The sequence below is a fragment of the Paroedura picta genome, chromosome 18 (genome assembly GCF_049243985.1).
Source record: "Paroedura picta isolate Pp20150507F chromosome 18, Ppicta_v3.0, whole genome shotgun sequence".
Lineage (NCBI taxonomy): Eukaryota > Metazoa > Chordata > Lepidosauria > Squamata > Gekkonidae > Paroedura > Paroedura picta.
In genome coordinates this window covers 14617781-14645019 of record NC_135386.1, presented here as the reverse complement: position 1 = coordinate 14645019, position 27239 = coordinate 14617781, and the positions used below count along the sequence as shown (strand labels likewise).

Here is a 27239-nt window from a genome sequence, read left to right as displayed (position 1 = left end):
GGGCTACCCACCTGAACCCACTGTTAAAAATTAGATCTTGACAAAGGTTGTACAAGATTGAATGAGTGCGAAGGCCTAAAATATTTTAAGGTATCAGTGCAAAATACTCTTGTTTGACTGAGTCACTGGCCCTTTCTGCACACGCTGAATAATCCACTTTCGATGTGCTTTTGCGACCTTCTAAAATGCACTGGTGTATGAAAGGACATATGCATTCTCCTTCACAATTCCCTGGGCAGGTGAAAACAATCCATTGGTCCCCTGTTTCCAACATGGCTTAACATTAAAAAGGCCCCCTCAACAAGAGCATCAGCTGCCCGATGGAGCAACATCAGCAAGATTTTCTAAAGTGCTGCCTGGTTCCCTTTCAAAATTGCTCCCCGTGGGGAATGGCGTAATTGCGGCATGTAAGTTCTGAGCCTGGGCTTGGGCAGATGATGCTATCTAGACTCGAACGGCAGAAACCGCACGCAACTGTAAAATCAGGGCTTCTTCCCAGCTTTCACATGTAAACAGCTTGCAGCTGCCGGCTCAGCTGCCAGTTAAATGAGGACTCTGCTAGCAACATCTCCAGAAGACGCTATTATGGGGTTTTTTTGGGGATGGGAGTGTTTGTTTTTCTTCCCCCTACAAAGAAGCTCAGTCAACCCATTCATTGAGGAGGTGATCCATCAAAAAAATAAATAAACAAGAGCCTGAAAGATATACACTCTGATGGTGCCACTTCCCCTCAATTAATCCTCTAACGATACGTGGGCAGGAACGCTGGTTGACAGCGAAGAAATGTGTCATCTGCTTGGTTAGCAAATGAATGAATGAATTACAAACTTCTCCTGCTTCAACTTTGGGAGGACAGATCCTTGGTGGATTGAGGAGTCTGGGTCAAAAAAAACAACAACAGTTTAAACTAAGCAGGAGTCTTGGGGTACCTTAAAAACTAACAAAATTTTATTCCAGTACACACATTTGTGGTAGGGCGCCAATCCCTGGTGGGGAAATTCCTGGAGATTTGTGGATGAAGCCTAAGGAGGGAGGGGCTTGGAGAAGGGGCGGGACTGCAGCAGGATGTAACGCCTACAGCTCATCTTGCAGAGCAGCCATTTCCTCTGGAGAAATTCATCTCTTTTGTCTAGATCTCTAGGGTTAGGCTTGCCTGGTGGAGTTGGGCTAGCCGAGGGGGGTTCTGGGGGTGTAGTCCAGGAGCGCCCTGACATGCATGAAAGGGACATAAGTGCATTGGAGACATTGGGAGTGATGCTCTGGCTTTTGGCCAAAACTCTATGGTAGGGTTTTGTCCCGGAATCAGAGCTGACACCACATCTCATGCCTGCTCTTCCTCCCCAAAACTTGCAGAGCCTCTGTTTCTGGTCGCTTACATCAGGGGTAGTCAACCTGTGGTCCTCCAGATGTACATGGACTACAATTCCCATTAGCCCCTGCCAGCAAACGCTGGCAGGGGCTCATGGGAATTGTAGTCCATGGACATCTGGAGGACCACAGGTTGACTACCCCTGGCCTATGTCACTCACAACCGTTACTCCACTCCCCCATCTGGGCGCACGTGGTGTCTGTGACGGAGCCCCAAATACTGACGCCACTAGTTTTGGGTGGGCAGACTGGGAAGGATTTCCCCCGCTTTCTTGGACCCCTGAAGCAGAGAGAGAGGTGCCAAAGCAAGAGATCCCCAGGTCTCAGCGGATGTCTGCCATCCCTCTCCAGGCTCCACATGGAGGTTGGCGACCCAAGGTTGTGGGACTAGAACGCAGGTCTTCAGATGCTCTGAGTGGATTTCCATTATGCAGAAAATTTACACAAGGAGATCTGGGAGGAAAAAATGCACAAGGCTGCCATAAAGTGCAGAAAGCCCAGGAAGAAATCTCATCCTGTAAGATTAAAATCTAATAAAGGGATATATAGAGGCCATTAAAGAGCTTATGTCTGAATTAACTATCTTAGCAAAGGCTCCCTACCCACTGCAGGTAGTCATTAGGCAGAGAAAATGTCCAGAAATAGAACTCTAGTCCGTGAGAGCTTTACAGGAATAAAATTTTGTTAGTGTTGAGGGTGCTCTGTGAAGAAATGCCTTTTGGCTTGGAGGTTTCACGTTTTAACCATTTCTTTTCCTCTAGGCCAGCCTTTCTCAACATTTTCACCATTGAGAAATCCCTGAAACATTCTTCAGCCTTTGAGAAACCCCAGAAGTGGTGCAATCATGCAAAATTTGGTTGGGAAGTAGAGCTGTGGACACGCCCACCCAGGCCCCCTCCCCTTCCCACCCCCTCCAGGCCCATCATTGGCCAGTTGGGCCAATGGTCATATCACCCAATAAATGTTTTAAACATTTTAAATATTTATTTATTTTTGAATTTATACCCCGCCCATCTTGACAAAACTGCCTCAAAGTGGCTTACAAAATAAAACAATAAAACATCACGAACCATAAAATCCCATTAAAACATAATACATTCATCATAAAATCAGCAGTCATAAAGATGGCGGTGCAAAAGAGTTTCCCCCAATTCAACTCGGCTGGTCCCTATATATCAGGGCTGTCAAGAAACCCCAGGGTTTCAGGAAACCCTGGTTGAGAAATCCTCCTCTTAGCTGAAACCAGGAGGAAGGAGGGCATTATCCCAATTGTTCACCCTCATACAAATGCTAATTGCTCTGGCCAGAGAGGATGGGCAGATCAACTTTTCTCCAAACAATAAAATAGAGATTTGGAGGTCCTAAATACTACAGTGTCTCTAGGAAGGAGAATTCTGTAGTCTTTCCAGGATATGCTTCTCTGACCTAGCTTGACCTAGGAAATAGTTAGAGAAAGGGATAAGATAAAACCTCCCGGCCACAAGGTCTCTTTCACAATGGATCCATCAGCAGACCTCTTGCCTCAAGTCTAGAGGGCCGCCATTGGCCATAAAGTTGCCTGGAGAGCGGAAATAAGCTTTAAGGTCATGGAGACCCAATAAAGATCTGCACCTTCTTAAATTAAAGGACCCTGCCCTCCATTATAATATCTAGTAGGGCCTGTTTAGTGAGAGGGTCAGAAGGACTCCATTTTACCCCATTAAAAAAAATATCTTGCTCATTCTGGTGCTAGGCTAAAACAATGCTTGTAAACATTTTCTTTTGAATAAATATTTTGCATTTTTGGATGCTGGTAGGGTTCTCTGAACCACATAGACCTCCACTGCCTTGGACAAGCTATTGCAAAGGGGAGACCCAGAAAAGGGAGGGAGGTTGGCAAGCAGCTTCTCCTCCCTGGGCACACCCAGCAGGTTTCTGGCCCCACTGTGGCGAGGCACTGGGCAGCAGTGGTCAGTCAGTGGTGGTGAGTTACCCGAGAGAGAGAGAGAGAGAGAGAGACAAGCCCCTCCAGGAGTTGAGAACCCCTTCAAGTGGGCAGGGTGGAATAAGTTCTGCAGGCTCAAACAAATCCATTCTGCCACATGCTCCAGTTTTTGCTACAATGGACTAATCTGGCTGCTCTTTGGGAATTATACAAATCTAGCAAGGAAGACATGGACCAACAACCTCTGTTGTCTCAATCCAAGCATCATTTCAAGTTTTAACTGACAGCATTTCCAACTTAAGACTCCCAACAGACTGGTGTGCACAGGAGCCTAAGAACAAGCCCCTTGGTGACGGTAGCAGCTATCAATCCTCACAGCCACCACAAGCCTTTTAACTGGGCCAACATCTGTTGACAGAAGGTGTGCATTTTTCCCAGGTTTGATTGACAAGGTTTCCACCTTAGGACTTCACAGGCATGCAGGAATCTGTGAACAGGGACCCAGGTGCCTGTAGCAGCTGTCAGTTCTCACAGTCACTCTGGGCACCCATGAAAGATTCCAGTTTTGCTCCCTCTGCGTGGCTGCTGCTAGACAGAGCCTCACAATCACTCCCTGGCAGCACCTGGCTTCTTGCCACAGCAGAGGAAGAAGGAAATCACCATAACTTCCCTTTTCCTGTGACTTCTTTGCTCCTTCTTGCTTCCACAAGGAGTAGCTGGATGCTTCGGAAGGGTGAGGAACTGAACGGCTGGAGAAACTAGACAAAGATGGTCAAAAGGTGCTTGTGGTGGTGGTGATGGTGGTAATCAAGAGCTCCTCCATTTTATCGGAGACTTCGGACCACCTCCTTCCCAACTGCCTTTTCGTTAGAGAACAGAATTGTGCCTGAGGCCCACAAGCAAAAACAAGAAGGGTAACATCTGCAGATTAGTTTGGCCTAACTTTGGTTAGTCATTAAAGAAGCCAATTTCTGGTTTGGATTATGACTTCATACCCATGCAAGGCAACCAGGGACCCTAGCAACCACGCTTTGTCACTGCTGTTAATTGAAACCATGCTGGAAATAAATAAACCCATTACAGATCCTCAACGACGTACACAACCAGGCTTCCAGTTCGTAGCCAGAAAAAGTGGATAGAGGATTCTTTATTAACATAGCTTGTTTATGGGAAGTTCATAAGCAGCCAAGGATCCAACCTCTTAGGGCTTAAAACTAATTTTGCGGCAAGGAAATGCACAGGGTGGGGGGGATGCCTCATTCTGTGGCTGCCAAGAGTGACTTACCTGGAAAGAACCACCGTCAGGTAATGGCAGATTGATCTGGATGTGTTGCCAAGTTGCAATGAAGCCAATGGCCACCCCAGCAAGGGGGGTTTCAAGGCAAGCGATGGTGTGCCAGTGCGGCAGGCAGATACGCCGGGACAAATGTTTTGAATCAGTGCTCTGGCTTATAAAACCAGAGAAGACTTTGCAAGGGAAACATTAACTCCAAGCGGCAGGGCTGCCAACTACGGAGGGCCATGCAAGGGACCAAGGACACGTTCAAGCATGCACATCTTGCAGTGTAGGATTGACAGCTCCAGGTTGATTCCAGTGGGATGCCGTGTTGGTCTGAAGTAGCACTCTGTGCATGTACTCGAAAGCTCCCACCTTGAATAAATCTTTGTTAATAATAATAAAAATCTTAAAGGTGCTCTTGGACTCTATTTTTGTAGACCCAGGTTGAGAAATTCCTGGGGATTTAGGGGGGGGGGGCGGCTCATGATGAAGACAGGGAGGGACCTCAGTGGGGTATAACATCATACAGCCAGCCCTCCAAAGCGGCCGTTTCCTCCAGCAGAACTCATTTCGGTAGCTTGCATATTGGTCATGATTCTAGATCTCCAGGCCCCGCCTATGGCAGATAACATCACTTGGCAAGGAAGAACCCGACACGCGTTCATTTTGCCAATGATATCGGATACCAGCACTTGGGTCAACGTGGGCTTTGTATCAGACTTCCACATGAGGTCAATGGGAACATGGGAATTATTCAGTTTCAAATGTCGAGTGTACACTACATGTGTCTTCATAGAAATTTGTGAACAGGGCCTACTGGGGTGGGTTCAACCACCCCCCAAGTAGCTTTCCTCCAGCCATGGGTAGACCAACTTGCTGGGATATTTTATGGTGGGCCACCATTCTAGAGAGCTGCTGGTTCAGGAATAAGCGGCACTGAGACCCAGGATTAATTGACTCAGGTCTCCCATCAGCAATGCCAGTTAACCAACTGGTTCCCACTGCACACCTACCAGACTGGGGACGGGGAACCCACAATGGGTAGATCCTAAGTCCCACTGCTAGCCCCATTGGGCTATGGCTGCCAACTCTGGGTTGGGAAATACCTGCAGACATTGATGGTGGAGCCAGGAGTGGACAGAATTTGGGGCAGGACCTCTGTGGAGTAAAATGCCACATATTCTATGCTCCAAATCATCCATTTTCTCCTGCGGAACTGGAGATGACCTGTAAAACCGGAAGAACCCCAGGTCTCTCCTGGGGACTGGCATCCCTACGCTGAGCTGAGTGGCCCCAAAAGCACTGGCTTCTGTGCTGTAGGGGCTGGTCAGTTTGACTTAGTAAGGGGTACAAAAGGAAATGTTTTACTTGATGAGTAATTCTTGCAGAGTTCACTATGAGTGGCTGTAGTAAAGACCAGGAGAACAGATGGCTTTAAAAGATGGATTCATAGAGAAGAGCTCCATCAGTGGCGAGTAGCCACAGTGACTAAATGGAGCCTCCACATTCAGAGGAAGACCCACGGGGGAACCACAACACATGGAGGATTCAGTCTTCATGTTGGCCTTCTAGAATCATCTGATCCCACTGTGATGGACGTACAGACGTACAAAGTTTACTTATACTGTCTCAGACCATCAGGATTTCCATCTAGATGGCCAGAGGTTCTCCAAGATCTCAAGCGGAGGTCATTTTCACTGGAGACGATGATGGGGATTGAACCTGGGACCTTCTGCATGCTGAGCAGATGCTCTGCCACTGAGCTATGACCAGATAGATCCTGGACAGCTACTCTTCAATTCACATGAGGCTGAATGCAGCTCCCAAGAGGTCAAAAACAAGCGTGGTAGAGCAGTCCCTCCTTTCATTGCTATTTTTAAGACTGTGCATTATATTGTGCTTGGTTTCATCAAACTTGCCTCCTGAGGACATAGAGCACCATCCCGAGCAAAGCTGAAGGGAGATAAGCAGGAAAACGCCTTGTGTGTTTACCACATCGGCTCTTTTTTGTACAGCAGGACGTTCATTATCCAATTAAACTAATCCCGCCCCTTTCCCTCTCCAGACCCAACAGCCAGCTAATAAACCCTGGGGAATCTGGCTTGACACAGTGGCCCTTCAATTATGGGATTAGCCAAAGCAGAGGAAGTGGAGCATCGTCCTGATGTTTACTCAGCTTTGATGTGCCGAAATCCACATTCCAAAACAATCCACCCTCTTGTAGCCCCCCCTGTGAGGGCAGGACCTGCAGACTGAGGCTTACATTTGCAATGGGAATTAAAAACAGTTCCCTGCTTAAAGTTTTGGTTATTACTTTTGCTGCCTGTCAAAGATTTGGTCAGCCAAGGCTGAGCAACGTCAAGTCCACTGTCTTTTATTTACTTATACTCCACTTTTTGTACAAGTTTGAACTCCCTGACAGAGCCTCGAAATGGCTTACAAACACCTTTCCCTTCCTCTCCCCACAGCAGACACCCTGAGAGGTAGATGGGGCTGAGAGAGCCCTGAGAGAACTGGGCTCTTGCTTCTCATTACCTGAAGGAGTCTCAAAATGGCTCACATTCGGCTCCCCTTTCCTCTCCCCACAACAAACACCCTGTGAGGGAGGGGAGGCTGAGACAGTCCTGACATTCCTGCTTGGTGCTGTGACGAGCCCAAGGTCACCCAGCTGGCTGCATGTGGGGGAGCGAGGAATCAAACCCAGCTCGCCAGATTAGAAGTCCGCACTCCTAACCACTTGGCCAAGCTGGCTCTCAAGATGGCGAAACGTCCATGTTCCGTGGGCAAGGGATACAGTTGTCCGTTTGGGCTGAGAAATCCCTGGAGATGAAGGGGTGGAGCCTTGGGAGGGTGGGGAGGGACCTCCTCAGGGTATAATGCAGGGATGGCCAGTGTGGCTCTCCAGGTGTCAATGGACTGCAATCCCCAGTGATGACAGAGGCTCATGAGAATTGTAGTCCACGAAACTCTGGAGAACCACAGCCTGGCCACCCTGACATAACACAAATTGGAGGAGCCACGTCACTCTAAGAAGCAGCTTTTATCCTTAGAGTCGCAGGCACTGAGCCGCTGCACTAGCAAAACGTGACTAGATTCTGTACTAAACGGAGCCAAGTTGGACCATCTCAGGGGAACGATTCAGAAGGCTTGAACTGAAGCTGCAACAAGTGAGTTTTGGTTTTACACCAAGTGCTGAAATATCCTATCAGATCTGGAAAGAAACAGCTGGTTTCAGGGTTTGACCCCCGAGCGCGCTCCCCCCACTTTGAACACGGCAAAAAGCGTCTACTGTTGAGTCGGTAAATAATTCAAAGGCTTGGGGAGGGGGGGGGGAAGGGGTAAAGGACCTTTCTGAAACGACTGTGTCAGTGAAGGTTCTAAATTACGTTTTGGCTCCAGCACCAAGGCCCACGGAAGAACGAGTAGGAGAACAAGGCTAAAATGGCTTATCTTGAGAATCTGCAACTCCGCATTCGTAAGAGGCTTCGGAGACCAATGAATTGTATTCTGCCTCCCGCCAACTAGTCTTCTGTTGGCAAAGCAGCCCGTTTGATCCATTCCCTCCCCCCCAAGGGAGTTTTAACATGTTGCGTTGAAGAGGCCAAGAGGTTATGGTTATATAGAGTCTCGTTAATGGTGCCAGGAATAGGAGATGCGCAGCGATTCTGAACCGACCTTCCAGCTCCTTGCAAGGTATTAAAAGCTGGGAATTGCCTCGCTAGATCGTCCAAAGTCCACGTAATCTAGGACGGTGGAAAGAATGAGGGCTGTCCAATCCCTGGTCATGAAGGGGTATCCTCTACCCCTGAGCTACTGGTTCCCACCACAGTTCTAAGTGCACAGTTCAAGGGAGGACATCACAAGCACAATGGAATGGTGGCTGCTATATGGATCCCTCTGTTTACCATAGAGTTTCTGGCAATGCCTAGAGCTATGGCCATCACGGCTGGATTTTCCCTGAAAGGGAAGTCACCATCACACTTGAAACACCACCTGCCATGTCCTTATTCGGTATGTGCATTGGGGGGGGGGGGACTGGAATGTTTCAGATTCGGCCAGAATTGATTCGGCTGAATCTGAATCGTCCTACACGGGGTCAAATTCAGCCAGATTTTTTTTCACATGCCTCCCCCCGCCTTCGCATACTGCCTTCCCTGGCAGCAGAGCATCTCTGTCTAAGAAAGCGGGGGGGGGGGCATTTAAAGCTGCTTGGCGTGCCCTTTAAATGCCTCCTGCCCCTCTCCTTCTTGGGTGCTGCAGCAGTGCCCCATTTCTCCTGAGTTTCACATCAGTGGCAGAAAAATGGGACCAAATGTGTGGGTTTACCCACAGTAGGAGGGTAAATAGTAAACCCATCTGACATAAAGTATAATAAATAAATAAGTTGGGTGAGCCAGCTTCTCTCTTCTCTGCGTTGTCTCATATAGCTGAGTCACTCATATAGCTGAAACCCCTTCCCTCTTATTGCATTAGTTTCTCCGTACCAAAAAGGGGGGCACAAAGAAGAGACATCAGCCAGCCCCAAACTTTTTCGGGCCCGTGGGCGCCTTTGACGCAGCATGGTGGTCACGTCCACAAAATGGCTACTGCAGCTTTCATCCAGCCACACTGCAAAGGTTCTTGTGCTGACTTGGCAGTTGCTGCCAAAGCAAAGGGTTTTTTAAAATGTACCCCAAATCAGAAGACACTTTCTAAAAACACTTGATAGACACCAGGAAAGGTGTTGGTGCCCAGGTCCGCTGCACTGGGGGACCCCTGAGCCAGGGGAACAAAATAGGTGACAAAACAGTGAACCCAAGCAGATGTTTGGCATGATATTTGGGGTTGATCTGTGAAATGGGAGTAGAATCTGCCACTTTGGGCCCAACAAGAGAAACAGATTTGATGCTGTCCTCCTTTCAGCAGCAAGAATTCAGCACAGAGTTTGCTTAGCAGCGCCCCGTTACTGCAGGCTGTGCTTGGAATGTGGTGTGACCGAGTGCCGAACATTTCCCAACAAATCTCTGGGATTAAAGGCAATGTAAACAGCTCCTGGGCACACAGACGGAACGATGCTGAAGCCATACCACACCCGATCCGAGAGAGCCAGTGGCCGCAATTGCTTTGCACCTGTCTGAGCCTCCCCACACCTGCCCCCCATGATCTACGCCCGATACCAACAAACACTACATCAGACAAATAGCCTCAAAAAGGCGTGACTGTGCCCCTTAATTCTCAGCTCTGTTAACAGAGAAGTTGCCTTTGTCAAACCAATCCCCACCCACCCCCGAAAGCCAACTAAAGCTGGGAGCTCTACCGGGGTGGGGTGGGAGCACAGCTGATCCCACAAGAGCCTTCAGGATCCTCAGGGTCATTGCTGCACGGTGAAATAAATGCAAAGAGTGGTCATGTTCTTGTAACTAGCCGGAGCCCAGGACTTTGTGGCAGGCACTGGCTTTCTAAAACGGGCCAATGGTTATTTAAGCAAACGCGTCACATGCCCTCCAATTGCCTAAACTCTTTTTAGGGGCATGGGGGGGGGGGAAGCATCCCAAACCAGACGAATCAGCCGGTTCAAAGCTCCGTGACGCCAGCAAGATAGCCGCACAAAAGCCAGCATTTTCGGCTTGCTGCTGACAGAGGAATAAAAGTACAAACACTCAAGCTAATTCCAAACTAAACACAAAACTGGGGCGGGGAGGGGAGAGTCACCAGATGCTGAAATGGCACCGAAGGGTAATAGGTATATTTCAAAACCGGGTTGATGATTCGTGTGGCATAAATGGTTTCTAAGCTACCAAACATGGCGCCTTGCAGAACCCTGTTGTCAAATGGTGACTTCCCCAAGCTGCAGAGTTCTTAGCATGAATGCTGGAGTCCTGTTTTATTTAACAGCGCCGGGAAGCTGCAGCCGATTGGCCAAAAAGGGTCCCGCTGATATCCGACTGCCTAAATAGCGCCACCAGATTATTTGAACACGGCAAAAAGCGTCTACTGTTGAGTCGGTAAATAATTCAAAGGCTTGGGGAGGGGGGGAGGGGTAAAGGACCTTTCTGAAACGACTGTGTCAGTGAAGGTTCTAAATTACGTTTTGGCTCCAGCACCAAGGCCCACGGAAGAACGAGTAGGAGAACAAGGCTAAAATGGCTTATCTTGAGAATCTGCAACTCCGCATTCGTAAGAGGCTTCGGAGACCAATGAATTGCATTCTGCCTCCCGCCAACTAGTCTTCTGTTGGCAAAGCAGCCCGTTTGATCCATTCCCTCCCCCCCAAGGGAGTTTTAACATGTTGCGTTGAAGAGGCCAAGAGGTTATGGTTATATAGAGTCTCGTTAATGGTGCCAGGAATAGGAGATGCGCAGCGATTCTGAACCGACTTTCCTGCTCCTTGCAAGGTATTAAAAGCTGGGAATTGCCTCACTAGATCGTCCAAAGTCCACGTAATCTAGGACGGTGGAAAGAATGAGGGCTGTCCAATCCCTGGTCATGAAGGGGTATCCTCTACCCCTGAGCTACTGGTTCCCACCACAGTTCTAAGTGCACAGTTCAAGGGAGGACATCACAAGCACAATGGAATGGTGGCTGCTATATGGATCCCTCTGTTTACCATAGAGTTTCTGGCAATGCCTAGAGCTATGGCCATCACGGCTGGATTTTCCCTGAAAGGGAAGTCACCATCACACTTGAAACACCACCTGCCATGTCCTTATTCGGTATGTGCATTGGGGGGGGGGGGGACTGGAATGTTTCAGATTCGGCCAGAATTGATTCGGCTGAATCTGAATCGTCCTACACGGGGTCAAATTCAGCCAGATTTTTTTTCACATGCCTCCCCCCGCCTTCGCATACTGCCTTCCCTGGCAGCAGAGCATCTCTGTCTAAGAAAGCGGGGGGGGGGCATTTAAAGCTGCTTGGCGTGCCCTTTAAATGCCTCCTGCCCCTCTCCTTCTTGGGTGCTGCAGCAGTGCCCCATTTCTCCTGAGTTTCACATCAGTGGCAGAAAAATGAGGGCAACCCGCATCAGGCCTGCTTTGCCCAGGCCCACGAGAGTTCGGGAGCTAAGAAGGGTCAGGCCCGGTCAGCACTTGGGATGGGAGACCACCAAGGAAGACTGAGGGTCAACATGGCGGCACTTTCCATGACCACTCAAGCCCACCCCAGGTAGACCTCATGAGAGCTCAGAAGTTGAGTCATCCATGGTTAGTGCTCCACTGGGAGAGCACCAAGAGAGGGGCTGCTATGGACTACCTCGCCTGCAATACCTCGTGGGTGAGGTTGTCATGAGCTGGTTGAGGCCTGACAGCATGTTCTACTTTTTAAAAGATGTACTCAGACCTCCTTTTGGACACGACAGATGCAAGCACCCACCTCCGTCCTCTCGTCCCACGCAAAGGGCAGCTGCATAATCTTTTTGTGCGTTTGCAACGCAAGAGCCAGCTTGGCGTGGCGGTTAAGAACAGCGGCTTTTCCTCTGCAGAATTGGGCTTGATTTCCCCATGCCTCCTCCATAGGCTGGGCGACCTTGGGCTAGTCGCAGTTCTTTTAGAGCCTCACTTCCCTCACAGGATGTCTGTTGTGGGGCGAGGAAAGGGAAGGCGATTGTAAGCCGCTTTGAGACTCCTGGCAGAGAAAAGCGGCAAAAAGGAAACAACTCTTCTTCTTCTTCAGTAATATCAGGGCTCTCTCAGCCTCACCTCCCTCATAGGGAGTCTGTTGTGGGGACAGGAAGGGGAAGGCAATTGGAAGCCGCTTTGAGACTCCTTCGGGTAGAGAAAAGCGGCATCTAAGAACCAACTCTTCTTCTTTCTTTTCGCAATGTGCAGCTTTTAAAAGTTTGGACTCGTGACAACTTTAATTGGGAGCTGCCTTCGGGCTGTCTGGGGAGGGCAGGTTAGAAAGGTTTCGAGAAATAAATAATGTGTTTCTTTATTAGGACATTTATATGACTCTCCTTGATCACTGTCTTCCCCCAGCCAGGTCATTAAGGCTTTTTTTGATGCATCTGGCGTTCCTTTTTTATTTGTTTTTCACTGCTTGTTTTCCGTATCCATGAACTGTTTTAAACATTGATTTTAACGCCTTTTTCATGGTCATGTGCAACCTTGAGGGCCAAAGTGGGCTACACAAAGTGGGTCAATACAAGCGACAGGACAGAACATTCAATGAACGGGTCAGCGGGATTTCGGCTGTAGAACCAACCAGAAGTCTGAAGCCAGAACGGAAGCAAAGCATAACTTTTTAATTTGCGTCAATGAGGGGTTAATTAATATTATATGTTTTTACTGGATATTATGTTATTTTGTTTTCTGTAAACCGCCGCAAGCCAGCTTGCTGGGAGTGGTGGTATAAAATATAAACATTAATAAAATAAATAACAATATAAAAATTACACAGCAGGCCCCTGTTCTTGGGCAGGAAAGGTGGGATACAAAGGTTTCAAATCTTTAAAAATCTTATATCCTGCTTCTCTCTTCACCAAGAAAGGACCCCACATAGATAATAGCAAAAGAAAAAGGACTTACAATGCCCATTCAAATCATCTCACGATATGTGAGAGAAGGATTCAAACTAGGTCTGCCAGGTGGACTGAAGGCAGGCACCCAATCCAAACATGAGTTTGGTGGATTCAACCTACATTTAACCCAAGTTTGAAGCCCTGGAGGGGAGGGGTCCAGGAGATTTTGAGGGTGGGGCTCGGGAGGGTGGAGTGTAAAGAGGATGAGAATCACTTCTGAGTGACACTCTAGGAGCTCCCCTAATCTCTATGGTAAAGACCATAGAGACATGGGGGAAACTCCTTGATCTATATAGAGGCTATTTTTGAATATTTCCCCCCTCCCATCAACTTCTAGGGGATGGGGGATTGGGGCCAATGAAGGGGATTTAAAGAGTTGTGGGTGGGCAAAATGGCAAGGCTAAATAAGGCAGATGAACAAGGCAGACGAACAAGCAGGGTATCCAGTTGTGCTTCAGCCTGTCACCCACAAACCTCAATTTCTGAATGCTTTGCTCAGCTTTGCAAAAGCTGCTATCTCCTGATGGGTTTACCTCGAAGCAAGCCTGCCTTTTCCGAAATGGGGTTTCCTGCAAGCTACACATTTCCAGCCCAACTCTATGTTTACTCAGAAGCAAGTCCTACTGCATTCTGCGGGTTTGGCTCACAAAGAAATACAGCTCAAAAAGTATCTGGAAGAGACTATTAGCCCCTTTAAAGGTTTTCAGGCCCTGAAGGTAGCCAACAATGGTTTATCTGCCTACACAAGAAACCTTTTTATTTCTGCTCGATTTCTCCTTCCTTATTCTTCAGTCCTCGCTGGAAGCATCCAAAAGCGATCGCCTCCAAGAGTTGCAAATCTCTCCACGGGACACCCCGCCTCCAGACCTCACTTGCTTAAGCCATTCCGTCCACATCTGCCTTCAGACAGACTCCATGCTTCGCACGCCCAGTAGCGGGGAAGGATTCCAGAAGTCCTTGTTGACATTTGCTTGGCTCCGGGCCCTTTGCTGGACATTGGCTAAACTTGTGCCTTCAGCCCCATCCAACTGCATGCGGGACTGCCTACCGGCTTAGATATGCAACGGGTTTGGTCGTGCAGCAACAATGAAAGGGGATTCATCTGTCCGGCCACTCAGGCAATGCTTGCTTTGTTGATGCCCGTTGATACAGTCCTGCCAAACAATCTAGAAAAGCGAATGGATTTGGGTTGTGCAGTTCGGCCACCTTGGGGATCACCGAAGCCTGAAGTGGCGTGTAGGAAGCCAGCACTGCAAAGAGGAGGGCTGGCTGCATGTGGAGGAGGAGCAGGGAATCAAACCCGGGCTCTCCAGATTAGAGTCCATCGCCCTACACCTTTCAAATTGCCTGGGCTTTCTACACTGGCCTGTACATTTGTAGCGGCACTGAGAATTAAGTGGGGAGTACTCTGCATGGGGAGGCAACCCCAGTTTTTTAGAAACTGGGGTTGCCTCCCCATGCAGAGTACTCCCCACTTAATTCTCAGTAACTTGGGTTTAAGGCCATCAGGGTAAGATGGAGAAATACACGTGAGGGAAGCACTTTTAGAGTGCTTCCCTCACGTGTATTTCTCCATCTTACCCTGATGGCCTTAAACCCAAGTTACTTGTACAACCACTTTTAACCCCAAATCTATCCTGGCTTGCAAGTCCAGGTTGTGAGGGATCCTGGCTAGTGTTGACCACGCAAGCCCAGACCCATGGGATATCCCCCCCCAAAAAAACTCTTATACTGTGAAATTCCTGAGGTTTGGGTTGGAGGCTGGGGAGGGTGGAGTTTGGAGAAGGATATTCTTCAGCGGGGTATAGTGTCATAGGCTCCACCCTACAAAGCAGCCATTTTCTTCAGGGGAACTGTTGCCTGGAGAACAGCATAACTCCGGGAGATCTGCCTGAAGGCTGGCCAGCCTACCACAGCCTCCATTGACAAGCCCCTTCCCAAAGAAGCATCCCGGCAGCTGTACGAAAAAGGCCCCGGAAGGAAGGCAGTGAGGCCACGCCACTCGCTCTAAGAACCGTCAAGGGTCATGTGTGAATTGGCCCTTCTAAAAGAGAGCTCGGATTCCAGCCACCCACGCAGCCTCCTTCGACAGGATATTAAGAGCGAGACACTGAACTCTCCCCGTTCGGCCGTCTCCGAGGGAGGGAGCACGGCTGGGAGAGAGCTTTCGGCAGGCAAAAAGAGCCCCGGTTCAAGTCACAACACGAAAGATGCGGCCCAAGGGGGCTGCCGGGTAGAGACTGCCGAGCATTTAGCTAGCTTGTGGGGCGAGGGGGGTTGGGTGTCTAGGAGGACGACGAGGGAGAAAAGCAACCCCTTCTGCTTTTCAGTATTAAAAGGGGGGAGGGCTGGGTGGTTCTTTGCCTCCACTCGCTGGAAATCTGCACAGCGGATTTGTCTTCCCCTTCGGGGGGGGGGGGGGAGAAGGGAGGGGGACTTGCTGTCTTTTGGGGCTGGGCAGCCGGATGAGCCAGGACGGAGCGTCTGCCAGACGACTCTTTTCCAGCCCCGATGTGGTTGTTCTGCCTCTTGGAGCGGCCGGCAACGTTCGTATCCCGCAAAATACATACTTACATATTTTCCCCCCATTTTTGAGCTCGATTCAGCCATTATGTAACCTTCCGAGCTACCTTGGCAGTCGGATTCCATTCCCCGAAGCGGTCCATTCCAGCAAGGGCGCCCGGCCAGAAGTCAAATGCAAGCCGCCTGGTGCCGCTTTTGCTCCAGCTAGCGGGTCCCCCCCCTTTCCTTTTTTCTTTTGGTGTGTTTCCTAGCAAGTTATTTCAATTTCTGCAGAACCTGAGTCTTCAGGGACATCTGGGTTAACATGAGGTGAACGGAGAACTTGCATAAACACTAAGCTGCCGTGGAGAAGAGTCACGCCATGGTGTCCATTCTCCATCCACCCATGCAGTCTCTGAGGGACGCCTGGGAATGGCCAGCCATGGGTGGCTCAAATTGAGAATTCTGCACACCAACCCGCCAAGAAGCAGGCACTGTGCAATGCAGGGGGGGTGCAAATCCATCCGGGGAATTTCGTACAGGGAACCCACGGCAGAGAATGCAGCTGATATTACAAAGAGGCATTGGTTTGTTTCTGGGTTTGGCCTGTGTTGGTTGCCGGAAGGAGTCTTGAAGCGGCTGACAATTGCCTTCCCTTCCTCTCCCCACTGCAGACGCCCTGAGAAGTAGGTGAGATTGAGAGAGCTACTGACAGAACTGCTCTGTGAGAACAGCTCTATCAGGACTGTGACTGGCCCAAGGTCACCAAGCTCGCTGCATATGAAGGGGCAGGGAATCAAACCCAGCATGCCAGATTAGAAGTCCCTGCTGTTAACCACTATACCATTCTGACTGTCTCTCCCAAATCCAACAACATCAGCATATCTAATCTAATCCACTTAATATTTCTGGTACGGGCTTGGAGGAGGAGCGTGTCTCATGGCTTAAGTGCCACTCAGTGCTGTCCCATCCCTGAGTACCTCCTCCTCCAGCCGGCTTGCCTGTCTGTCCAGCGACCAGCCAATCGCCTTCCTTCCCCCCACCCGCGACCACCCCTCCTCCTTCCACTTCCCTCTGAGGCTCGGAGGCTGCAGATCCCTGCTGCATGAGAGCTGCCTCTGCTGGTGAATTCCCTAACAGCTGCCTGCAGCCTTTCCAGGTCCTGGGGGGGGAGAGGAAGGCCATTGCAGAGTTCTTCCACTCCACCCCTAATCTAGCACCCGTTGTACTCCTGAAGGCAAAGGGCTTGGCCCCCGGTATATATATATATGTATATATATAAACACCTTGACATAGCTGAAAAAACCAACCACACATTTCACTATAATTATGGAGAGTCTTGGGAGGAAACCACGTTTTCTAAACTCGTTGAAAACAAATGAGTGTTTGCAATGCAGACGACAACCGCAATGTTTCGGCACGTAATGGTCTGTGGGGACAGCCAAAGAGCAGTGGATCCAGAGGCCATGCTGAAGTCTCCAGGTATCAACGGCCGTCCGCGGGGCTTCGGCACAACTTACAACCCACCGAGCTGAGGTCAAGACATTAGCCGCCCACGGAGGTTGGCCTGCTGGAGTTGCAACCAGCAAAATCAGGAGATTAAACATTTCCTTGAGTTGTTCTAAGGCCTGCTGTGAGACAGAAACTGGGAATTCAGACCTAGAACGATTCATCAGCAGTAAAACACCTTGTCCATTTCAGCCGGTCAGTCACTACGTCCTTTAAATTCAAAGCACTCTGTTTGGTCTCCGGCCCTCTTTCGTCATGGACGTTCCAATACTTTCTGACAAAGGAGCAAGATTTCAAGGCAGCAGCCCCTCCCAAGCGTGCAAAACGGCCTTAACGGTGCGAAGGCAGACCGTGACAACTGCTTAAAGAGTCACAGCGTTAAGCCAACAGAATGAAGATGCCCGAACGCTGAATCAGCAGCACAGAAAAGGTTAAAGCAATCATTCCCACGAGGTGCAACGAGGAACAGAGAAAAGGATGTCTTGGGCTTAGAGAGATTTAATTTTAAACTGCAGCGGTTACTTACCCACGGTCTCACAGGGCTCATCTTTGTGGACACAGAAATCTGTCCTAAAATAAAAATAAAACAGCCTTAATTATACTCATTGGGGAATGCAAGGACATGCTCAGAACATGCCGAATGCTTTCTGCACATTATTTCAACATTTCTGCCACCGCTCCGTTGAATCCTAAAGCATCGCAGGATGGGAATTTAGATACACTCTTTACAGGTCCTTGTGTGCCTCTCCTGCTGGTCAACCATTAAGGGGAAAGAGGGTGTTTCTCTTTTGAGCTGTGTCATATTATGGGAGTACAGCTAAGGGGGGAAACAGCACTCCATGGCAACCAAGACCGGACAGTTAAGAGAGATTTTCAGCAAAACCCTAAACATCCAACGACACCATTAGGGCTCCATTTAGGATTTCACTGTTAGACATACATGAATCTACGGTTCTCCAAGACGGCGCATGCGGGTGCCATACTGCCTACGAGTACTTCCCCTGCTTGTCAGAGAGTGGGCAGCTTGCTGTAGTGGTTAGGAGTGCGGACTTCTAATCTGGTGAGCCGGGTTCGATTCCCTGCTCCTCCCCCCCACATGCAGCTGGGTGACCTTGGGCTCGCCACAGCACTGATAAAGCTGTTCTGACCAAGCAGGAATATCAGGGCTCTCTCAGCCTCACGCCCCCAAACATGTGGTTCCATTCACCTGTCTGGCTTTACTTCCTATTTCACCTTCTCTCCTCTTCCTATCTTGCCCACCCCGCAGGGCCAAAAAGCAGAAGTGGCATAGTTACGTTGGCGATGCCCCCCACTTTGCACACCTGCCCCCCTGCCCCCTTCCCCAACTTTCCTGCCGGTTGCCAGGCTCAGGCGAGCAGCTCTACATGAAGATGGGCATGAATGTATAACTCCACGGGTATTAGCCAGTTGGTGCTGTTCACAGCTCGCTTTTGTTGCAAGGCTGTAGCACAATTCCCAACCACACACACACACAAACACACAACTTGAGAAAAGATCACCCAAAAAAGGAAAAGGAAAAGTACTTTGAAGACTAAATACAGTGAGAACATCTCCAAGCCTGTGCTACCAACAGTTACCCCTCAGCGGTGAAATGCATGAGAGTGGGAAATTATTAGGCACATCCCATCTCTTCACCTCTTGCATCCCCCCCCCCCTTCAAGGACCTCAGTCAACACTGCCTTCCTCCCCTTGTGACAGCCCTCTGAAACCATCTTCTTCAGACAGACGGGGCAAGCCCAGGAGCCGCCTGACAGAGCAGCCGTACCACAAGGCAGCCGATGACATTTCCTTCTCATCCCAGCTGGCGCGAGCCCCCCCCCCCCCCCCAGGCAGGAGTTCCCAGCGCCAGCTCGACAGAAGTTTATTTAAGGATTTATTATGTTATATAAACCGGTAAATCCTCCAGATGCTTTTTATTGTGAACTTTGGAGTAAGTGGCAGGCGGCACCAGTGTGGGGGGGGGGAGGGGACCCCTCTCCCCTTAGGGCTCACGAGCATCAAACAAAAGCACTTTCTGTCTCTTGTATGGCTCCAGAGGGACCGTGAGGATGGGGGGGGGGCTTGCAGCTCCCTCCTGCCAATTATGGGACACAAATGAACTCCTCTGGGCTTGACTGCAGGGAGAGGGGAATAATTGCCCACCTTGAGACCCGCAGCTCCCTCGGAGGGACCCTAAAGCTAGATGTGGGGGAAATGTATCCAGAAGACACGGGTGGCATTACACAGAATGAGGGGGTCAAGATCCGGGTTTGACCCCTGCACTTCCAGGTAGACAACGAGAGCCAGTTTGGTGGAGTGGTTAGGAGTGCGGATTTCTAATCTGGCGAGCCGGGTTTGATTCCCCACTCCTCCTCCACATGCAGCCAGCTGGGTGACCTTGGGCTTGCCACAGCACTGATAAAGCTGTTCTGGCCGGGCAGTGATATCAGGGCTCTCTCAGCTTCACCCACCTAACAACATTTTTCAGAGGAGTTCAGAACATCCTTTCTCTGCCAAAATAAACAACATCTTCAGGACTAAACTGGAGGATGCGACTTCCCTGCCCGGAGGCTGCAGTATCGTCTTGTTTGGCCTGCAGACGCGGCCAGTCTCCTACAAAGGGAAATGAAGCATCTCAGGGGATGACACCGCTGGCCCCGGGACAGGTAGCTCAAGTGGGCCAGCAGCGAGCAAAGGCCCCTGTGCAAAGATTGCTGTTTTTCACGTTCCGTCTCCAGAGGCTGACCCTAAAAAAAATGCGGAGTCCAGAATGCGAAAAAAAAGCAAAAGCAAAAAGAAACCCCGACTCCAGCTGTTGGAAACCCAGAGACTGATTTTTCCTGGCGTAGCCATTTCATCTGGACACCCAGCCACTCCGCCACTGGACTGTCTGTACAGTCTGGGGAGCATCCAGGGACGCACATGCTTTGGAAGCCAGCATTTGAAAAGCACTCTCTCTCTCTCTCACACACACACGGAGACAGACTCCACACAGCCATCCTGCGTTTTGTGCCACGAGAACCAAAGAAAGGGAGCTAAAAGGTCTTCCAACCGACGCACTCTCCTCCCCTCTGTGCAGGGGAAAGTTCAAACAGCACCAAAAAAGAGGTAATATGCAGGAAGCGAAGGGCTGCAACTTCACGGCAGGCTTATTTTGCTGGGGGAAATGTGGTTTTGCTGAATCCCAGCGCTGGTCCGATGCCCAATTCCCTCACAAAACCAGAGCATTAGCCCAGCTCCTCGAGCCAAAGCAGTGGCAGACGGAGCTCCCCAGCAATTATTTTTCTGTACAAACCTGTCCAGTCCAGTTAATTCTGGGAGGATCCTGACCGCTCCCCCTCGCCCACCTCACAAAGACGAGCTGCAAAACTTTTCAGCATTTCGGTTGGCCTTGTAAATCCGCTGGGGCTGGACGAGGGAAACGGCTAACAGCGCACTGGGCCTTCGTTTCTTCCACCCAAAAAACAATCCGGGGGAGGGCAGTGGCAATGGAGAGAGACAGCAGATCCAGATTCAAATCCCAACACTGCCACGGGACTTGCTGGGTGCCCTCAGGACAGTCGCGTACTTTCAGCCAAGCCCTCCTCACAAGGTTGTTGTGAGGATAAAACGGAGGGGAGGAGAATACTGCATGCAACCCACTGGGAGAATGCACAACCGGAAATGCTCCTGAAGGAAGTGCTTACCTGGTGACAAAGACAGCAGCATCCACGGGGAGGGTGTCATCACGCGCCCCCGGGACCTGGTTATTTCCGAGATATTTTGCGCCACCAAACTCTTCATTTTGCCAGTGGCAAAAGCTCTCCAGAGACCTTTCCCCGTGGTGCCCGATGGACAGCTTGGCCTTCAGGAAACAAATGGGGGGTGGAAGGAAGAAAACTGAGTCACCCTAGGTCAGAGGCAGTCAGTGGCCCTCCAGATGTCCATGGACTACAATTCCCACAAGCCCCTGCCAGCATTCGCTGGCAGTTTGACTACCCCTGCCCTAGGTGATCTTGACAGTCTAGAAAACTGGGCTAAATCGAATCTCAGTAGTGAGAAACGTCAAGTTCTGGATTCAGGTAGGAAAAATCAATGGCATCACTATAGGATGGGTGAGACTTGTCTTGGCAGTAGTACGTGTGAAAAGGATCTGGGGGTCTTAGTAGACCAGACACTGAATAGAAGTCATAAGTGTGGCTCAATGGGATTTGGGGCTGTAGCAAAGGAAGTATAGTGTCCAGATCACTATACCAGATCACTGACGTTACCACTTTACTCCTCTCTTATCCCCGATGCTTTAGGCTGATCCTCTTGAAATTTATGACCCGCTGGTCTTTGGCCATATGGTGAATATCTATCTAGGCTGATCCTGCATTGAGTAGGGGGTTGGACTAGATGGCCTGTCTGGCCCCTTCCACCTCTATGGTTCTATGGACAGAAGTTTATCCTGGAAGCTTTAGGTTGATCCTGCACTGAGCAGGGGGTGGGACAAGATGGCCTAAATGGCTCCATCCCACTCCAGGATTCCAAGTGGATAGGGAGCAATTTTACACAGACCATCACTGCTTTCTTCCCCACCAGGAAATTTGCTCAACAATGATGGCGTCCAGTGACAAATCCAGACCACTGGCTCCAATGATTTATTGTTGATACTTTCGGTCCCTGCAGAGCCTGTCTCTTCCTACTTTAACCCATCAGTCGTTGAATGCTAGGATCCCTACGTGGAACCAGTGAGCATTATAACGCCCGCCATGTGGGTTTGGAAATTGGGTGGGACCTGGCGGGGCTTTTGTTCAGCACGGGTTCTGCTTGGCTACGCAGATTTCTTTTTCCAAAGCGGCTTTGGTCACAAGCTGGCGCCACAGGGCAAAGTTTGTCTTCGCTGCGTGACTGAAGGCAAACTGTGGCACCCTTTTTGCGGCAGCCATTTTGGGGGCTGCTCCCACACATTGTGCTAAAACTCCAAGGAGGCCCTCAGGCTCAAAAGAGATGGGGATCCTTGATCGATCTGCATCACTATTTAATCAGTTGATTCGCTAACCCCCACACAACCCTACGCAGCGGAGTAAAACCTAGTTGAAACTTACAGGGCGGTTTCGGAGCAGCACCAACTTGGTCACACGGATGTTGACTTTCACGCCTAGGCTCTGGTGTTGGAACATGTTGTACACCTGGGAGGGAGGGGGAGAGACAACAATGGGTCCATCAGCCCCGAGTCAGAACAATTTGATTAGAAGCCCACTAAAAGGAACAGCTTGTGATTACTGTCAAAAGGCAGAGCTTCTTTGTGTCTTTGCATGCTCTTCTGAACCGAGCATGGCTTAATGCACTGAACAACTCACCCCAAAATAGGACACATTTATTGCTACTGATGCCCTGACCTGGACAGCCTAGGTTAGCCCAATTGGGTCATATGTCAGAAGCAAAGCAAGGTTAGCCCTGGGCAGTATTTGGGAGGAAGACCACCAAGACATACGAGGGGCGGGACACAAAGGGAAGCAGTGGCAAGCCACCTGTGAGCCTCTCTTGCCTTGAAAACTCTACGGAGTCACCAAAAGTCAGCAATGAGGGGACAACAGAAAAAAAATGGCTAGTAACAGCAGAGCTGTGTTACCCCCGAGTCCTTCAGACTCGTCTCCTTCAAACACCTCAGGGTGTCACCTAGAAAAGGAGATGAGATGGGAGTCCACTTATAGCAGCTTTACCACTTCAGCTTCAAATATCTGCAACCAGCTAGCAGGTTAAAGAACAGAACAGAACCGATCTTAAGAAGTTTGGGGGAGCGATCAAATTGAGCTACCAAGTAACTGCTGTGACCATAAGGAAGTTCACAGCAACCTTGCTGGTCCAAGTGTCCAAGAAGAAGAAGAAGAAGAAAGAAGAAAGAAGAACAACAACACAACAGACACCCTGTGAGGGGGGTGAGGCTGAGAGAGCCCTGATATTCCAGCTCGATCAGAACAGCTTTGTCAGGGCTGTGATGAGCCCAAGGTCACCCAGCTGGCTGCATGTGGGGTCAAACGACCCTTTCACAGGGGTCGCAGCAGGGCAAGCAACCCTTCTCTCCAAGGATGTCCCAAAGTGGCTGACATCGCTCCTCTTCCCTTTCATCCTTTCTACTCCTTGTGGGGTAGATTGAGATAGAACATTCGTCTGGAGCAGCGGAAAAGAGTGAGATCGGCATGGTGGGAGAACTGAACTGAGAAAACCAGGGGGGGAAACCCCATTTCTATACAATCATGAACAATGGATTTCATGCCATTGGTCAGTTTCGGTTTAATTTCTGTGAAAGAACCCTTGCATAATTTAAGGTTCAGGGTCACCACAACATGAGGAACTGTATTAAAGGGTCGCGGCATTAGGAAGGTTGAGAACCACTGGAGGAGACAGAACCAGCTGTGATAAACCAATGGTCTGATTTGAGATAAGGCAAATGCATATGTATTGCTTGGTCAATCTAACTTGACACAGCTAAACGCTCCAGTTTATCATTTCCCCCCCCCATGAGTTAACCTTTTGGGAAAGATTCACAAAAATACGGAAAGGACTTCTTGGCACTACCAGCCAAAACTAACAATCCAGCAAGAATCCAAAGAACTATTAGATGTTCATCAAAGCACACTTGCCCCCAGAGAAGGAAGCTCTCCCTCCGCTTCCTTTTAACAACAGCCACTGCTTGGCTAATAAATGTCTCTGAAATCCCTATGAGATAACCCTACTCCACCCTGGTTGTGTATATGCAGGGGCAGCCCCACATCTTGAAAACCCTTCGAAACCTCCATCTGGGCAGCCTGGAAGCAGTAAAGTCCTCCTATCCTTTAATATCCACACCCGCATGGGACTTGTCCACCCACCCTGTGTTTTTTTAAAGATTTGTTTGTTTTTTTACTGGCCCAATCAGCAAAACCCATAAAACTGAGAGCTGACAGGGTACCACCCATAACCAGCTGGATCGGAGCCTCGCCCTCCCAGATGCCACCCTGGTTCCAGCACCCAGTTCCTGTCAGCTCCTCCCTCTGACACCTATCCCTGTTTCTCTTGCTCTGGCTTAACTTAGAGATCCAGAATTTTTCTAATGAAATGTGGGCGTTGGGCTGGCATCTGTAACATCCGGTTTTCGAATTCCCCTCCCCTGCCCCACAGTTTGCCCTTATCTCGACGACATGCAGCACGTGAAGCTACCATGTGCTGACTCAAACCCTCAGTCCATCAAGGTCAGTATCGCCAACCTAGACTGGCAGCTGCTCTCCAGGGTCTCAGATGGAGGTCTTTCCCATCACCTGCTGCCTGGTCCTTTTTTTGCCTGGAGATGTTGTGGATTGAACTTGTCACTATAACCTCCCAGCCGCAATGCCTGACACACCACAGAAGGGGAGTGGTGTGTAAAGGGTTAATTTGCTTGCAGAGTTATCCAGTACATGGGGAGGGTGTTGATGTTGCCTAGTAACTAATTGAAACCTAGATGCTTCTTCTTCTTGTTGGTTTGTTTATTTATTTAAGTAACTGATTTATATCCCACTGCTGCCAGCAAGAGGACTCAGAGTGTTGGTTTATCACAGACAGCGATGGTCAGCTGGTGGAGACTATGTCAGTCTCTAGATTTCCTCTCTACTCATCTGCCCAACTATGCCAGAAGCTCCTGCAGGGCCCTCAGCTCTTCCAGGAGCTCATTCCACTAGGTCGGGGTCAGTACCAAAAAGGCCCTGGCCCTGGTCAAGGCCAAACAAATTCCCCTGGGGCCAGGAATCACCAGCAAATTACTACCCACAGAGCGTAAAGCCCTGCGGGGGGCACAGGGCAATAGGCGGTCCCTCAGATATATGTGTCCCAGACCGTGAAGGGCCTTAAAGGTTAAAACCAAAACCTTGAACCGGATTTGGGCCGCAACTGGCAACCAATGCAGCTGCCTCAGCACCAGTTGGATATGGGCCCTCCGAGGTGTTCCAGTGAGGACCTCGCAGCTGCATTCTGTACCAGCAAATCGCATTCTGACTTGCAAATTCCTTCCTTTGGTGCTTGTTGGATCTGCAGAGGTCAGGGAGAGAATCGCCCAATACCTGTGTAGCTATTGGACCTGTGCATCTAACGTGAAGTAAAGGTTCTACTTAATGGAAGAATCTTCCTGGATTCCTTCTTTATTTGCGGAATGGCAGCATCTATCACCTGAGGCCTTCCGCGCATGAAGCAAACCCTCTTCCATCAAATCACAGATCTTCCTGAAAGGTAACCACTTCATCTTCCCGCAATAGCAACCAACCACCTTATGAGTCTGCAGCCCAGTTATGCTAAGCAATTATTCCAAACTCCAGGTTTCTTCAAACGTTCAGTGAGATCCCAAGTGCTTCCCAAGAGTCTAAAAGCTAGTCTTCAATTGAGGGCGGTTTTCGAACTCCCCCATTTTTGTCCTTTGAAGAAAGAGAAAGTCCAGGCTTCCAAGACCACGGAACGGTAACATCACAGGAATTTTCCCTCTGTAATTTGCCGTTTGGTTGACCTAAATAATTACTTTTTTAAGAACAGACGTATACTTTCTTTTTGGTTTCGAAATGAACTTCCCCTCTGTTTCAGAAAAGACCACAGGCCGGCTAAGTAATTGTAAATGTATATTCTTAGTCCTGCCCGCAGCTGCTGTGGAACCATGCAATTACACGAAGAGCTTCTCAAAACTGCCAGTAGTAACATGAAATTAGTGATCCCTTGAACATTATTAAAAGGGAAAGTGTATATGCTAGCCTTTTGAAAGCAACGGCATATGCTAGTCCTTTGAATCAAGCTAAATTTCCCTGAAGCAGCCTCTTAAACTTGATCTTTCCGCTCGTAAGGTAAAGGTAAAGGTATCCCCTGTGCAAGCACCGAGTCATGTCTGACCCTTGGGGTGACGCCCTCCAGCGTTTTCTTGGCAGACTCAATACGGGGTGGTTTGCCAGTGCCTTCCCCAGTCATTACCGTTTACCCCCCAGCAAGCTGGGTACTCATTTTACCGACCTCGGAAAGATGGAAGGCTGAGTCAACCTTGAGCCGGCTGCTGGGATTGAACTCCCAGCCTCATGGACAGAGCTTTCAGACTGCATATCTGCTGCCTTACCACTCTGCGCCACTTGTAGATGCCTCCTATTGGCAGAATCGCTGGGGAAGTAACAGAACAAAGTCTGAGTCCGGAAGCACATTTAAGACCAGCACGGTTTTATTTTGATCTGGTGCTTCGGACCAACATAGTGGGAAAACGAAGACTGCCAAAAGCAAAAAGTCTCAAGCCGACAATGGCAATTCAATTTATTGGAGTCGTGTCAAGTTGCGTCAAACTGAGCTCCTGGGTATTCACCCGTTTTCGCAATCTTCTTCAGTGACACTGTGTCTATTTTTCCCCAGTTATTTCCCTTTTTCAGTAACATAGCGATACGAATATTTTGCCTGAATAAGGCAAAATATTTTGTAAAGTGATACATCTTCTGATTCACAGTCTATTATCTCTCTCTCTGGGTCTACTATTATCTTATGCACCCTATATTGCTATGTTGCTATATTCAAAGTACCCCCATAATTCAATGTGACTTCGCATTAAGCTATGCAGTTAGAAAGATTGTACGCCCATTAGGGGAGGACCTTCCAGGATCCCACCACTTCAAAATACAGGTGGGAGTTTCAAGCTTCCAATGTCATTAATTCTCTTCAATTTGACTTACTTTCTCAGCATGAACCCCTCTCTCTATCATGGTAGCATCCAATGGTCTTTGACATAACAGAGAAATGAGCCATGAGATTCTGCACCCGCATTCTCAAGCAGTACAATGCCATGAAGATCATCTTTACAAATTCCTGAACACAGGGACAATTCATTTGTTCCGTAGACTCATGCCCTCCCACAGTCTCACAAGAAACCCAGGAGTCTGTATTAAAATGTTCCCCTGGAACATCATTTAAGAATTTTAAACACTCATCATGTAACTAGACATAACTTAAAACTCATTTCTGGGCACAAGATAAAAGCCTTTAAAAAAATAGGCATTAAAAGCTGAGATTTGGCTTAGGGGCCATCATTTTTTTGAAAAGGATTTTATTCTATTTTGTTTTGGGTTGCATCTTCTTTTTAACTCCCATCCTCATTTACCAGCTGCAAAAATAAAGCTGTATTTTGCAATATTGGCTCTCTTTCTCTTTCAACCAACAGATATTAAATTGCT

The 27239-nt window shown here is 49.2% G+C and overlaps 1 protein-coding gene across 2 annotated transcripts in view; it reads right to left on the bottom strand.

The window, feature by feature from the left end:
• The window catches only part of ADAMTS17 (ADAM metallopeptidase with thrombospondin type 1 motif 17), a 157258-nt gene that overhangs the window by 102910 nt on the left and 27109 nt on the right, over positions 1-27239 (bottom strand). For both annotated transcript variants that reach the window (XM_077317337.1, XM_077317338.1), the window contains exons 5-7: positions 22146-22229; positions 20763-20920; positions 17603-17646 (exon numbers count right to left, since the gene is read on the bottom strand). In XM_077317337.1, coding sequence (XP_077173452.1) covers positions 17603-17646; positions 20763-20920; positions 22146-22229 — 286 coding nt within the window. The remainder of the gene's footprint in view (positions 1-17602; positions 17647-20762; positions 20921-22145; positions 22230-27239) is intronic.